The 17,026-nt window shown below is 37.9% G+C and overlaps 1 protein-coding gene across 4 annotated transcripts in view; it reads right to left on the reverse strand.

Annotated features, from left to right (window-relative positions):
• Positions 1–17,026, reverse strand: part of LOC103697944 (epimerase family protein SDR39U1 homolog, chloroplastic) — a 119,799-nt gene that overhangs the window by 84,895 nt on the left and 17,878 nt on the right. For all 4 annotated transcript variants that reach the window (XR_005508250.1, XM_039118824.1, XM_039118823.1 and 1 more), the window contains exons 6-8: positions 15,252–15,296; positions 15,017–15,095; positions 13,369–13,430 (exon numbers count right to left, since the gene is read on the reverse strand). Coding sequence is in view for 3 of the 4 variants with exons in the window: in XM_039118824.1 (XP_038974752.1) it covers positions 13,369–13,430; positions 15,017–15,095; positions 15,252–15,296 (186 nt within the window). In the remaining variant the exon portion in view is untranslated. The remainder of the gene's footprint in view (positions 1–13,368; positions 13,431–15,016; positions 15,096–15,251; positions 15,297–17,026) is intronic.

The raw sequence follows: 17,026 nt of genomic DNA on the forward strand, positions 1-17,026 counted from the left end.
GACCTTGGTAGACAGCGAAGAATCTTCCTGACAAGATCACTGTTAGTATAGTTTTTGCCAAGGCTTTTTAGGCCATTGACAATGTCAGTAAATCTAGTGAACATGCAAGTGATTGTTTCATTAGAATCCATCTTAAATAGTTCATACTTATGAACCAATATATTTATTTTGGATTCTTTGACTTGATTCGTGCCCTCATGGATCACTTCGAGTCTCTCCCAAATCTCTTTTGCAGAATTGCAAGTAGAGACCCTATTGAATTCATTCCTATCTAATGCACAGTAAAGCACATTCATTGCTTTGGCATTGAGTTGTGCCTTTCTCATGTCATGGTCATCCCAATCCTTTTCAAGTTTGGGTACAGTGACACCCTCTACATAAATGGATGGGATGTATGGTCCATTTAATATAATGGTCCACATCTCATAGTCTTGGGCTTGGATAAATATTTTCATCCTAGCCTTCCAATATGAGTAGTCGGATCCATTAAAGAATGGGGGTCTTTGGGTGGACTGACCCTCAATGTGGGAAGATCCAAATGGGGTTGTCATTTTGATCTTTTACTCTTAGGGTAGAAGAGTTTAGGCTCTGATACCACTTGTTGCCCAGATAGACAACCCAAGAGGGGGGGTGAATTGGGTTTTAAAATAATTTTGCAATTAAAACGTTTGTGGATGACTAATTAATACTGTTGCAAGATGATTAATTAGTTGCTGTGCTGTGAGTGAAATGAGAGTAAGAGAGAGAGACACAAGCAATCACAAACACAATGTTTTTATAGTGGTTCGGAGCTAACCCTTGCTCCTACGTCCACTCCCCAAGTCTCACTTGGAAATTCACTATAACCCCTCGGATTACAGCCGGTTGTTTTCCAAGCTCACAACCAAACTTGTTGTTTTACGAGGTCACAACGAACTCGGTCAGTTTTCCCAGGCTCACCGACTAGAACCACCCCGATTGTTTTTCCGGGATCACAATCGAACCCTTACACCGTTGGTTTCAACCTAGGCTCACCAACAAACCTATATACCCTTGATTCAATTCCCTGATTGAATCAAGTAAGGACAAGATGGAAAGAACAAAGACAAATAGAAAAAAACAGAGCTTCTAAAAAGCAGATATACAGCGATATTAATAAGAGTAAAGTTAAGAGCCCTCAAACACGTTTGAGTTGGAGAAGAGAAGGGCTTCTTGAACTTTGGGTCTCCTCTTGAAAATCTGGAAGACTTGAAGGCAGGAGGAGACTTCTTTTAATGCTGGGAAGAGTCGGTTGAATGGAGTTAATGGCCCTCTTCCTTCTTTTCCGTTGAAATCAGTTTGCGGAGAAAGGATGCTTGATTTCTTTGAGTGGAATAGTATTTTTCTGCCTTGCTACAGTCCTCTGTGGCTATTTAAGCCATCCCCCACGGAAACTAGCCGTTAGACACATTTTTCTGCCCGTTCTGCACACTCTGCACATCCTGAAATGTGTCCGTTGGGGTCGGAGTCGACTCGCGCGATCTGGAGTCGACTCGGCTGTAACAGGAGTCGACTCATGCTTTTCTGGAGTCGGCTCGGCAACTGTTCCGAATTTGAATTAAAGTGACCTCCTCGACTGGGAGTCGACTCGACTTAACCCGAAGTCGACTCGCCAAAAACTGGAGCTGACTTGGCATTCTTGGAGTCGGCTCATCCCATGAAATTCATGGAGCTATTTTTCAACTTGGCCCACTCGAGTCGACTCGACAGTCCTGGAAGTCGACTCGGCGCTCAGAGCCCGAACTCCCTATCTTCTGTCTTTTGGCTCGTCCAGTCTTGGAGTCGACTCGAACTGTTCCGGAGTCGACTCGGCTCTCAGTTTCCGAAACTCAGTCTTCTGCCTGTTTGGTGTAGCGCTGCCTTGGAGTCGACTCGAGCTGTCTTGGAGTCGACTCGGCTCTCAGAGACAACAATTTGGTCTACTGTCTTTTTGGGGTCGCGTTGTCTCGGAGTCGACTCGCGCATTGCGGGAGTCAACTCGGATCTCAGTGTCCGAAAACTGCTCTCTGACTTTTGCCTTGAATACAACTGAGAGTCGACTCTCGCTTTCTTTGGAGTCGACCTGCCAACCATCGGAGTCGACTCGCGTTCCTCAGGAGTCGACTCGGCTCTCAGGGTCGAAACTTGCTCTTTGACTTTTTGTCTGTAACTCCCTGGAGTCGACTCAAACTACTCCGGAGTCGACTCGGTAAGCATTGGAGTCGACTCGCGCACTTCAGGAGTCGACTCGCTGACAGGTTATAAATTGTCTTTCTGTTCATCTGTCTGTTCTCAGTCGGAGTCGACTCGTAATATTCCGGAGTCGACTCGAGCCCGTGCCAGTGCTTCTGATACGCTTGGAGTCGACTCGAGTCTCAGACTTTGGTTCAAACTGACTTCTTAACTTATCCAAAATATCTTGAACCAAATCTAGAAACACTTAGACAAGATTTTCACTGAAACACTTGATTGAATTCATTAGTAAACAAAAGATATACTCAAATGCTTTGAGCTCATCAAAATCAAATAGGGTTATAATCAATCACTCCACAATTTCCTTCCTTTGCTTTGGCCCCAAACCGAGATCATTCGGTTTTCCTTCGACGCCCGTCGCCGCAGCAGCCGCCGGCCGCCACTGCAGTCGGCCGGCTGTCGACCGGGCAACAGCTCCCGGCCGCCTAGGCTGACCCCCCCCCCCCAGCCGGTCCCTTCTTCCTCTTCTTCTTCTTACCCTGTTCGTGGGGGTTTGGGGAAGAAGGGCCCTGTTCACGGGCCCTATTCACTGCGGGCCCAACTTGGGCCCGGTTCGAACCCGAAACCCGAAATCCAGTTTAGATCTGAAACCCAAAATCCGAAACCCAGTTTAGACCCGAAGCCCGGAACCCGAAACCCGAACCCATTTGGCCAATAAATGCAATTTTATAGTTAAGCCCTTGATAGTATATTATTGCATAAAAGAGCCTTCTGTAAATTATGTTTGATCCCTATAAGAAAGATTTATTACATAAAGGCCCTCAAATATATTTGTTTGGTCCCTTTACTCAAGTTTTATTATAGAACAATACCCTGTAATTAAGTATTAGTCCCTGCAATAAATTTTTATTGCATAAATGAACCAATTAGAAGCCAACCTTGGGGGCCCTATTTAGCTGGGTCTATGCGGGCCCATTGGGCCGTGTCCGATATGGGCCCTATCGGGCTATGCCCATTATGGGCCAACTCTGGGCCCTGTTGAGCCGTGTCCAATAGTATTATTTTTGGATTTTGCTTAGTTCTGAAATTAACAAGGAATTAATTAAATTTAAACAGGTGAACCTGATCCGCCTATCTGAAGTAGGGATTAAGCGAGAAGAAGTAACTTAATGCTTCAAAGTGCTTTTTCCTAAATTATTTGGTAAAATAATTATTACTGGATTAAATTTTGAAATATGTTTTGTATTTAGTAAAATGGGTCTGACATGTTAAATTTTATTTCAAAATCATGTTATATGCTCTGAAATCCGTGAAATATGACTGTACAGTTTATGAAATCTATTTTTATATATATGCATTCTCAGCATGGCTATGATCTGTTCTGTTCTATTCTGGCTCCGCCAATGGGGATTATACGTTGGACCTGTCGACTTGTAATCTATGAGGAACCAGTTTCGACACTGCGCCACCGGTGATTAGAATAGTGGTTTCTGGACACCGGCTGCCATCGGTGGATAAATATAGTGGATTTGGCACTTTTGTACAACACCGGCCGCCATCGGTGGATAAATATAGTGGATTTGGCACCTTGTGCAACCCATGCCACTGGGTTACGTGGCCGTAGCCTATTATGTTGAGATTCTGGTATCAGAGTTTTTGAAAAATGATAATAAGTTTTGAAAACAGTAAAACGATGTTATTTATGATTTATTCCAGTCATTATCTTGTATTTTGACCTGATATGCTCTGACCCCACTTTGGGGTATTTTGTTGCTTACTGGGCTAGTGTAGCTCATTATTTTATTTTCTCTGTTTTTCGGATCCAGAGGCTTGATCGCATGGAATTGGAGAGTGCGTTAGATTTGCGCTATTATTCCTTCAGTTATTAGCATTTTAGATTAGTTCTGAACATTTGAATTATGTTGGCAAATGTTATTTTGAAATTTTGTAAGGTTGCTTTTGAATAAATTTCAATAATTATGTCAATTTTGAATATCTGTATTTGCTTTGATATGATCCAATGCCTTGCACGCCTGTACAGCCCGCCGTGCGGGCGTGCGGCATCTGCCGCGCCTCGGGCTCGAGGCGTAACACATTCAGCTGCAAAAATATTCAAAAAAATTAAATATAAGATAGTACCATATTAGTAACTATCTAATGCCAGGTAAATGTCCTTCTGATGTGTAATATACCTGGATTCATACTTTTCTTACTTACGATAGCAGCGGAGACTCTAAAGTTGTCGTTACCCTCTTTAAATATTTTGGTCTATGAAAACAAACCATGTACTATATTAATAATAGAAGATACCCGTTAAATTACACGTGTCATTTAAGTTAACTTACGTCTTATATATATAAGACCAAGACTTTTGAATCAGGCTCCATCTTGTAAATGACATTATGCAGAGCGGCAGAAGTTCGTCATCTATATCGATTCTAGCTATCTGTACTGGAACCGAGGGTTCAAGTAGTATACTGCAAACAGAGTTCGTTATTGTCGTAGTAATATTATACAAGTACAGGATTTTAATTTTCAATATTCTTACTTACCTACTAAATGCAAGTACCTACCCATTTGGTAGTCCTATTGCGGCTCAATGATATTAATGTACTTCTAGACATGCATCGGATCTGCCTCGATGATCTGAATCTTTGCCCTCTCCATCATATGATATAGGAAACCCATCTTGGGGTATCTCATGATGTTCACAGCCTGAAGCACTTCATCCAATAGTCTGATAGCCTTCACTATCGTAGTGGCCCGCTGCCAGAATGTCTGCTTTATCACCAAGTCCTTCAGTTCCGAATAACAGAAAAGTAGATATGTGAGGGCCGGCACTAAATGGAGTAGTTTCTCAAGAAGGCTATCAAATACAACGTAGTTTGTAGCAAATCGTATGACTTCTGGACTTAAGATCTTTCCCACTGCATACCTCTTAATCAGTGAAATGACTCACGTATGATTATAAATATACCAGGTGATGGTTTGGGATGTCTCCACTATCTGCTGCACCCTACGAATCTTCGCAATGTCCATCAATATGAAGTCGATCAATATACAGCACATAGGATCTAGAAAATATAAGGCCGTCGCTCCATCAAGATCTTCCCAGTGGCTTTATATTGTGGCCTATTCTCAGTGATGACCTACATGACATTCTCCTCTCCTACCTAATCAATCACCTTTAATTAGATTGAGGATGTACGCGACATAATGCGCCTGATCAGAAGCATCAACCACTTATGGAACAAAAATTTCTTATCACAGTTTATCAGAAAGTTGATGCTCCACTTGGTAGGATCGGTCCAACCAGGATCGGCGGAACTGTCTTGAACCGGGCGGTTCCGACTGATCCAAGCCATACGAACGGCTCACTGGTATGGTTCCAATAACAGAAAAGAAAATCATTGCCAAAGCGGGGGAGGGAGGGAGGGAGAGGGAGGAAGAGGGAGAGTGAGTCGGCCACGGGCCTGTACCGACTCGTGCTGCCAGAGAACCAGGACAGTGCCCAGTACCGATTTCGCCGACCTTGAGTCCAACCATCACATATCATAGTCAATCCATATGTGGGCCATTTGCTCTTGTAGAAAGCAATCCATTTTTCTAGCTCCTTATTCTGTCAATCCATAGATATCCTTCGGGCCTGCAGGATCTATCCGGGACCGGTAGCCTGTATGGCAAAAATGGCAGACCTATAGTACGTATTGTTAGCCACATTGCTGGATGGGGCTGAAGTGGAACCAGAATTCAATAGCTTGCCATATATCTTTCTTCTTATCCTTCTTCAACATTTAGACAACCCACTGTTGCTTCGAATCTTTATTGGAAAAGGCATGTGGATCTAAGGCCTCATTGGGCGGAGCTTTTGGTGGGCCAGAAAGCACTTTCTAACCCTCCAAAAGTACTATTGGATGAAATAGAGATGTTTGGAAGAAGCTCTCAAACGGAGCTTCTTCGAAAAAGCACTTGTAGCATGATCGAAAAGCTGTTTTGATTTATAAAATTTCTTTTTTGGACCAAAAAACCATGATAAAATATTATAATTATAGAAAATGTCCCTTTACAACAAAAAAAATAAGAAACCCAAAAATTAGATCCTAAAAATAATATATTAATAAAATATTAATATATAATATTAATAATTATAATATTTTATATCTTTATTATTGTATTATACTATAAATATAATACTATATTACATTATATCATAATATATTGATATGTTATATTATATATTATCAAATTATATTATATTATTATGCTATGGTATACAATATTATATTACTTATTATATCATATTATATTATATTGCAGCAATATAATACTATATCATATATTTATGTATTAATATTTAATACCTATTATATTTTATTATGCTCTGTTATATAATACTATGCAATATCTTTTATGATAATTTAGTCACACCAAAAGTATTTTCTTAGTTTGTTACCAAATATATATTAAAGTTCTGCAGCATTTTAAAAATGTAGTTACCAATCAGTAAATTGCTTTTTATACAAGCTCTACTTCAGAAAGCTCTGTGGATCTAAGGCCTCGTTGGGCGGAGCTTTTGGTGGCCTCCAAAAGTACTTTTGGAAAAAATAGAGATGTTTGGAAGAAGCTCTAAAATGGAGCTTCTTCAGAAAAGCACTTGTAGCATGATCGAAAAGCTGTTTTGATTTATAAAATTTCTTTTTTGGACCAAAATACCCATGATAAAATATTATAATTATAGAAAATATCCCTTTACAACAAAAAAATAAGAAACCCAAAAATTAGTTCCTAAAAATATTATATTAATAAAATATTAATATATAATATTAATAATTATAATATTTTATATCTTTATTATTGTATTATACTATAAATATAATACTATATTACATTATATCATAATATATTGATATGTTATGTTATATATTATCAAATTATGTTATATTATTATGCTATAGTATACAATATTATATTACTATATTATATCATATTATATTATATTGCAGCAATATAATACTATATCATATATTTATGTATTAATACATATTATATTTTATTATGCTCTGTTATATAATACTATGCAATATCTTTTATGGTAATTTTGTCACACCAAAAGTACTTTCTTAGTTTGTTACCAAATATATATTAAAGTTCTACAGCATTTTAAAAATGTAGTTAACAATCAGTAAATTGCTTTTTATACAAGCTCTATTTCAGAAAGCTCTACTTCCGAAAGCTCTACTACCAATAGCTCTGCCAAATGGGGCTAAATCATGGATTGCTGTTGCTGGTGGAATCTCTTTAGATAACTTCTTTTTCCTACCAAAAGCTCCAAGCATAAGAGAAATCCAGCCACCGCCTCTACTGACGGCCTTCCTAAGTGAGGTGGTCCTTCTGAACTCTAGATCTGGTCTGCTGCTCGTAGAACCGAAGCCTGAGTCATAATACGAGGGCTCAAATCAAGCCCTATGCCTGGCCACCTCATCCTGCTGTCACTGATTATCCAGCACGCCTGCATGACAACCCGGATCCGTGCCTCCTCGTTATTTGGACGAGATGCCTTCTCTGACTTTCTAGAATGATAAGAAGGTGGCTCTGCCGCTCGACGGTCCACCTTTTTCTTGGCAACCCTCTCCTTCGCAACTCTAAAATCAGCAAAGTACTTCATCAGCTGTCGAACCTTCTGTGGGCATTTTTCGGCACATAGATGCATCGAGATAACCACGAGCTAAGTGCTACTTCAACCTGATTACCCCTCCTTCCTTGAACTTTATATTGCACCAGCTGTACTTCCAATGATGCCAGCCCGAGACCATTTGCCTATGATCCCAGCCAATGTCATGCTCTGGATTCTTTTTTCTTGATAGCTCTATTTCTGCAGATTTATCAAGTATGTCAATTTATCAATTATTATAAAATAGCAAAATTAATTTACGATCAAGATATTTTTTTTATCTTAAAAAATACATCTAATTTATCTAATATATTATCCTATTTTTTATTTTTTATTTATTTATATATTTTTAATAATTTTTAAATTTTAAAATATGCTTAAATATTATAAATTCAAAAAAATATGATTTCTACCCCAAAAATTACTTCTAAATTATGTAATACGTACAACTAATTTTTTATAATTTTTGGTATTATTTATATATTTTAAATTATTTTTTTGAATTTAAAAGTAATTTTTAAATACTAGTATTTTAAAAAATTAATTTCAGTTCAGATCCATATAGAACCCAATAATAGATGCTACATATACTTTTCTAAACCCTCAGACATGCATCAAAGGCTACTTATTTCTCAATTTTTTTCTAAATTTAGGCTTAAGCCACTATGCGCATTATCGTACCAAAACTTAAATGAATGGACACCAATTTTTTATGGAGAGTAGCTTGCATGCAAATAAATATATTTTTAATTTTATATTTTTTTAGTTTTTATTTATTTTAAAAATATATATTTTAATTCAAATATATATTTTTAATTTTTAAAAATTATATTTAATCCTAAAATTAAAAATATTTATGTCAGCATGTAGATCGTCCATAGATCTACAACATATAAAAAATAAGCCCAAATCAAAAATTTTGACATAATCTTTTCTTATTTTCTAATTTTGAGCTATTTTTTCAAGCCCCCAAAAGAAAGAAGGGAATAGGATAGGGATGAGGAAGCACACCTTATTTAGCCTTCGATCTTTCTCCTAATAGCCTGAATCGATGATATTTTTGGCGTATTTAAGAATGAGAAGTGGCCGAGAGTCCGAACACACACATGATGCTTTAAAAAGTATTAGGTAAACAGCTACAATGTCAACCCGATTTGGAACCAGGTTGACTCGGTGCGAATCGGACCCGATTTGGACCCAGGTTAACTTGGTGTGAACCGTCCGGTTCACACCGAATCTACACCAAACTGGCCAGTAAGTGACCAGTTCCAGCCGGTTCTATATGGGTTCCAGCCAGTAAGGGGCTAGAACTGAAAATAGTAGGCGAACCAAGCAGTTCGGCCCGATTCGACAATCCTTGACCAACTGACTACTTGGCCTAGAATAACAAAAAAGAAAATAATTCTTTTCAGCATGCTCCGTTTATCAATTTACAATAGTTATCCATAAAGATAGGCATCAATTGTCATATACCAATAAAATGCACCGTGACAAATGAGGGTGAGCTTTGTTGTAACCAAGTTTGCCATCTTGGTACCGGACCCCATACCGGTACTATCCTATTACAATGTCAGTATGCGAAATGGTACGAAACGATGAAGCATACTGAATGTCGGTACGGTAGAAGACTATGCAATGGTTCAATGGCAGTACAATACGGTACACCCGGTATGATACCAAATGTATGGTACAGTACGGTATCGATCAATACGGCAAACCTTGGTTGCAACGATAATGTTGCTCCATTGTGACATGATGTCATAGGTCAGAAATATGGAAACAGCTTGTCCACATGCAAAGGTAAAGCTATAGACACTAACCCTCACCTAGGTGGAAACCTCATGCATTAAGACAATCTTCAGCAATAAACATTAATATAAAGTTTCTTATAAATCTAAGCAAAAACAATTATAATGGACAAACTAGATATTACGTATACTAGCAAATGAAAATAATTCAGAAAATATTTATCTTTGTTTCTTTCTAATATTAAGGTAACCATAAAATCTAATATGCCGAAATGGCTTACGGTCGGTACCCGAATACCATCTTCTGGATTTTTCCTGAATGACATTCATAAGTTGATTGCACAATGGAGAGCAAATGCTACTTTACCTAGTAACAAGAACTTAACTTGCATTAGCTTTTATCAGGACTCTATATATCTTGATACTAGTAAGTTCTCTGTTCTAAAATCCAAAAAGTCCATATCAAGAATATTAATCCTAGTTACAGCCAATACTTATAATCAAATAACAAGTATACAAATTCACCTTTCCTTCCTTTCTTTGTATGGAGTTCAGCACAATAAATATTGCTCATATGGCTCAAGGCCAACAATCAACCTCCATATTTCACATAAAAAGGCAGCCTAGTATCAGAGGCTCTGGCCCATGGTATGCCATACTAGCCCGAACTGGACGGTACGAGGCCTATCATACCATACCAATTTAGTACTAGTACCTGGTATAGGTGGCGTACCGACACTCGATATGCCAAAAAAAATTTGTACCATACCGTACCGACACTGTGCTAGTGTAGCACCAATACGGGGTCCGGTACCGAGACGACAAACTTTGTTTGCCACTACAGGGTCTGGAGATGTTAGATGTACACAACCTTACCTCCATGTGCAAAGAGCCTAATTCATGTTTCAAACTCATGACATTAAGATCATAATGGAACAACTTTATCATTGCACCAAGGCTTTCCCTCTTGCCTCCAAATATCATGCGTGGGTCTACATTCTTAGACATCCTATCTGTGTATAAGTTATTTGAAGAGAAGTCTATCCCTACTGCTTCATTCTACTGAAAGTCAGACTTATACAACTTTGTACTCTAACATTATTTATTTTATTGAGATTAATTGATTTGACCACTTTATGAGACATTCTGTTTTTGCTATTTGTTCTTCTAAAAGAGCCAAAAGGAAACATTGTTAGATGTCTAGTACCAACATTATATTGGACAATGAATTTTGCTTCTTAGATTAGTAAGGAACTGATTTATATGGTTTCCACTATGTCACGCGTCCATTTGATGAAATGATGATCTACATTGTGAGGACCCGTGCGGGCGTGTGTTTAGTCCCACATCGGTTATTCGCTGGATAAATCTTGGATACTTATACAGGATCAAGGAACCCATATAATACCTTCTGGCTAGCCATTTTGGGTGAGGTCCTGGGTTGTTACAAATGGTATCAGAGCGGGCCCGGCCCATAACTTATGTGGACTAGGGGACACTGCAGCACGGATTCATTGGGATTGACCACGGACCGATTGTGGTGTTTGTGATTAGATTTGAATGGATTTGAACCCTTAGCCTGACGAGGACGTCAGAGCTTGAACGGGAGTATGTGAGGATCCGTGCGGGCGTGTGTTTAGTCCCACATCGGTTATTTGCTGAGTAGATCTTGGATACTTATACAGGATCAAGGAACCCAAACAATACCTTCTGGCTAGCCATTTTAGATGAAGTCCTGAGTTGTTACAAATGGTATCAGAGCAGACCCGGCCCATAACCTATGTGGACTAGGGGACACTGCAGCACGGATCTATTAGGGTTGACCCTGGGACAATCGTGGTGTTTGTGATTAGATTTGATTAGATTTGAATAGATTTGAACCCTTAGCCTGACGAGGACGTCAGGGCTTGAACAGGGGGAGTATGTGAGGACCCGTGCGGGCGTGTGTTTAGTCCCACATCGGTTATTCGCTGGGTAGATCTTGGGTACTTATACAGGATCAAGGAACCCATATAATACCTTCCGTCTAGCCATTTTGGGTGAGGTCCTGGGTTGTTACATATATGCTATTTAAGTAGTCTTTTGCATGGAGCCATTATCACTTGGTTGTGCACAAATTGTCAATAGCTGCACTAAGAACTCTTCCATCATCTTTTAATGTACTACTCTCAGATACATGATATTGTCTGGTTGATAAAATATTATGTTATAGCACCCATCAGCTGCTAAGCCTACCAAGACTGCAACGGTGATGAGATTAAGTGCAACCTTTTTCCTTTTGGTATGTTTATGTGTAAACATATTCAATGCCACAAATATGTTATAGCGTAAGATTCTCATAAACATATTCAGAAAATGTATATGTTAGTTTCATAACCCAGTATCTCCCATATACAATGCGAAAGGCATTGGAGTCCATCATGCAAGCCAGACTGAAGCCTGTGCATTTCCTTTTTTCTTATGGGAAATGGATGACTTAAAGTCCGATGCTTTCATCTAGTTAAGCCTTTTTAAAAGAATTAGTTGGCCCATGCATGAAAATTATTTAGAACATAAATCTGGCCATCTACATATTTTCTAACAAAAGGATTTCAGCTGTTTAGGTTTTAGCTACTTCTTCGACGAGTCCCACTCCTACAGGTACTATTCACATATCAACAGTTTCTTCCTAAACAATCACATGCATTGCACATGCTGAATCTGGTCATTATTCACAACAATCACAAAGCATGTAGAATAGTAACAAAACACAAGTATCCAATATAAACATACAACTTCATAAATGATCAGACCAAGGACTGTTGTGCCGGTATAGGGCACTAGACCGGATGCCCGGCGGCACGGGTCGGTACGGCCTCGAGTCGTGCCGAGCCCGTACCGACATAGTAGAAGAGGTGGGGGGCATGGACAATAGGAAAGAAAAAGAGAGAAAGAAGGGGAAGGCTAAGGGAGGCCAGCGGAGGGCCAGGGAGCTGCCACGGAGGAGGTGGAGGAGGGGCTCCGCCTCCAATCCCCTGTTTCGATCGAAGCAAGGGCCTAGAGGGGCCCTTTTTATTTTGGAAATTTTTAAGTGAAAGTCGGCAAATTGCCGACTTCACTTAAATGAGTTTGCCAGCTTTCACTTAAAAATTTCAAAAATTAAAGGGGCCCCCTCTGGGCCCCTGTTTCTAACAAAACCGAGGACCGGAGGGAGAGCCCCTCTTCCACCACCGCGCGGCGGCTCCCCAGCCTCTGCCGGCCAGCCTCCACCTTCCTCTCTCTTCCTTCGTCTCCCTCTCCCTCCCTTCATCGTCGGTTCTCGTTTTCATTGCCGAAATCGTCCCGGTCCACCACCGGTACGGCTTGGAACACCGCGAACTAGGCAGTTCGGGATGGTTCCGCCGATCATGGATTAGACAAATTTCAGTCATATAACCCAATGATTCCTAGTTATTTGCATTTTGATTTTTCAGTATCATTCTCATCTACATGCATTTCTAAAAAATTTGGGTGCAAAAGAAAAGAGCCAGTAACTTTGGTCCTCCATAGAATTTCTTCAAGACTCATCTACATCCATTATCAAATGATTGTATCATTTTTTGTCAATAACTTTGACCCTGTATAGAATCCCCGCAACACTCAAGTTGAATGTAACCATGAATTAGCAAAGAGGAAGAATAAGTAGTAGAAATTCATGTAGATCATGAATATGCCACCATTCTTTTATTACAATATGTAATAAGCCTCAGGAAGAAAAGATATGTGCTCATGATTCATCACCTCTGATAGGTAGTCATTTCCTGAAGGACTAGTCTCATCAAAGACTTGAGTTTCACTTGTGCCTGTAAGAAAGTAAGTAAGAAGTATACCTCGATAAGAACATAATTCAAGAAGTCAAGTTATAATATGTTTGTTTTTCTTAGAATTATTAAGTTTGGTTAAAGTAAACATAGTTACAAGCAACAGGGCTTTTCCTTGTTTAAGGTAATTGAAAACATGCTTGTTTGGAAAAAATCATGTACCCATATTTTGAAGATGTTTCTAACTTTCTATTTTTAAAAAATACAAGCTTGCAACTTGATAAACAGGAATATCTAAGCCAGTCCTATAATTTATATATTGATGCCATATTTTAGGGTCTTAACCTCTTTCATAATGACATAGGACTTAAGAAATGAAATTTGTTATCTAACTGTGATTTGTAAATTATTACTACAAAACAAGCAGCACAAGACTGCTGAATTGTCATTATGGAAGACATCCAGTTGCTGCAAATCATGCTTAGATATTAGATAAGGATGATGCCATCCTTGACATTAAATACATAATTATGCATAAGATACAATTATCAGTTTATTTCTCATACAACTGTGTGATAGTTAAAAGGGAAGAAAACAGATAAACAGAGATTTGTCATATTCACATGCAATAACATGGCCCCATTTTCATACTTGCATGTGTTCACGCAGTATGTTTATGTGTACAAAATGTACATATCACTAATTTAATTTGCATAACACATTATCGCAATGGGACAAAGATGCAAAAACATATTTGATTGTTTCACAGCTAACACAGGTCCGCTCCTGCAAAAGTACATGCTTGCACATGCACACGCATAACTGCTTACATGTCATTTAAACAGGATTGGTTTGGATCAATTTTTCTTTTGGGAAAAAAATGAAAAGAAATATAATGCAAGAAGAAGCAACATAAAGGATGTTGGCACTTTGATTTGCACTGATTTCCAAAGTTAGTTCAGTATCACATGTCCATGCCAAAATTTCATAGATCTCAATGGTTAATTTATAAGAACACATCTCACCAAAGGCCTGAATTTATGTCCATACACAATGTCACGCAAAATTATTAAAAGATCCATCATCTAGCCATCCCATAAACAGATTTACTTCATGTACAATGTGCATGCCTCACATGAACCATTTATACACGTCACTCTAAAAAGCTTCTCCCATGAGCCTTGAGGGATCTTAGAGAGCCTTTCCATTATGTGAGTAGCAAGGCAAGCCACAACCAAGTGACTTTTGACAATGCTTCTCGCACAAGGATAATAAACTAAACAAATTAACATTATTATGTATAAACTTTTGAAAGTATAATATTTCAAGATAACTTCTTGACAATTAAGATAGAAGCAGTAGGAACAGTAAATTTTTTGCAATTCAAAAAAGCAAAGTGGTATAGATGTATATGTACATATATATGTGTGTGCATGTGTCTTTATCTGTCCATGTCGGTGGTGCATACACACATATAAGGGTCATAACCCAGTTACAATCCTAGCAATCCAGGATCCTAAGAGGGGTGGATTAGGTGAACATAATACATATAGCTGTGTACACATTTATATGAAGATTCAAGAAAATGGAAAGATTGGATGAAAACCAAAATCATATAAATCACGCACCATAATAACCAATAGCTGTTGCACTGACCAAAACTGAAGGTCGGACTTCCGCACTAGTGTGGTTTATTAAACCTACGACCTTTAGCAAATCAAGTACAAATAATTAGATGAAGAAAATTGAAAGGAGCAGATTCTGACCACTTGCACGCTATCTTTGTTTTTGTAGAAAGCCATAGTAGTTATGAAACATTCATGTGGAAAATGCACATTGCTTTTTAAGGATAAGACTAAGTACCTTTGAGGTAACACTAATACGGCTTTGCTTAATCTCCTTTTTGATCTGCAATCCAGTAAAAAAAAAAAAAAATCAGACTTATGAATAGACATATCACATACATAATTGCCAAACAAATTCATATAGGTCAATTAACAATGGGAAGCATGCTTGATATTTGGTATTTGTTCTTGAATCATCGAAACCAAGAATTTTTGAATTATCAATTTCACATTTAACGGTTGTAGTACTTTGCCACCTAAATCTTATCTGCATTAGAAGAGAGAAAACAAAAGGGGCCACATACTTGCAAAAATGGGTCCTCACAAAAGTATAAACAAAATGGAAACAATGTGCATTTCTTATAGAAGACTTCATTTCTTATTAGAAGACTTCATTTTGTAAATCCTGACATATGGAAAGAGATTATGCCCAAACTTAGCCCCTTTTGCCAATATGTGGATGATTAATGAACACACAATCACATTTTCTAATCAAAGTCACCACCAATTTTTTGAGCAAACATGGACAATACAAGTCGAAAATAATAACCTTTCATTTTGAATACATGAAAAAAGCTAAAAAATGCACACATATACAAGTACATTTACATATATAGGTATATGTATAGGCATATGTGTGCATACATTTATACATACGTATGTATGTATGTACATACGTATGTATGTATGTTAAACATGTATGTTCATGCATGAATACAGGTATTTATGTATGTATATATGTGTATATGCGATCAGGATTAATCACCACATTTAATGTTGAACTCAAGGTTTGCAGAACCGGCCCAAACTACCCAGTTCAGGCCGTACCGAGCTGAACCAGTGAGGAACCGAGTCGGCTAGGCTATGAAAAACTGGATCCACCCTGAACCGCTCCAAACTGGATGGTTCGAAGCGAAACCAGTTCGAACCGGGTGGTTCACACCAGTTCAAACCAGCTCCCCTACCTCATTTCTCCTTTTTTTTTCAATGCCAAAAAATATCAAAAAAAAAACAAAATAAGGTCATGCCAAAATTTATGATTTTGGCATAATTTCATGAAATATTTTAGATCTATGGATGATCTACACAATCCCACTAAAATCTTTAATTTTCGTTAAATATATAATTATTTAAATTAAAAATATATTTTTGGATTAAAAATTAAAAAAAATCCAATAAATAATTATAAAATTAGAAGCTTATTTTGGGGCATGCAAGCTACTCTCAATCTAAATTTGGTGTCCATTTATTCAAGTTTTGATATAATCATGTGCATGGTAGTGAATTTGCTTCTCATTATGAGATGCATATGCATATAATCAATCATTGACATGAGAACAGTGTGCATATAGATAGAACCTATGCATATAAAACTGGCATGAGCTTATATACAAAGATTGAGCATGCCTTTGTTGCATATGCACAGTATGATAAATAACACCGTCTCTAACTACACAAAACCACACCTTAAAGTATTGAAAGCCTCTAAAGCATGTCCTGATTCTTCTGAAGCAAACTTATAGCTTGACTAAATGAACTTCAAAATATAAAAAGAGTCTAATTTATTGTTTCAGATATTATTAAAAGTTAAAACTGGACTTTCCAAGGAAAAAACAAATGCATGCATTTATACTCCAACTTGAAACAATACGGCATTCTATTTACTATTTAAATTTTAAAATAGAAATTTGAATATTAGGTATTCAGTCTCAAGATGGTTCAGATCCATCTAGAATAATTTCTTATTTCCAGTAACCAGACATTCATTTTCATATATTCAAATTCAAAAGCTCA

Source organism: Phoenix dactylifera, unplaced genomic scaffold (genome assembly GCF_009389715.1).
Source record: "Phoenix dactylifera cultivar Barhee BC4 unplaced genomic scaffold, palm_55x_up_171113_PBpolish2nd_filt_p 000424F, whole genome shotgun sequence".
Taxonomy (NCBI): domain Eukaryota; kingdom Viridiplantae; phylum Streptophyta; class Magnoliopsida; order Arecales; family Arecaceae; genus Phoenix; species Phoenix dactylifera.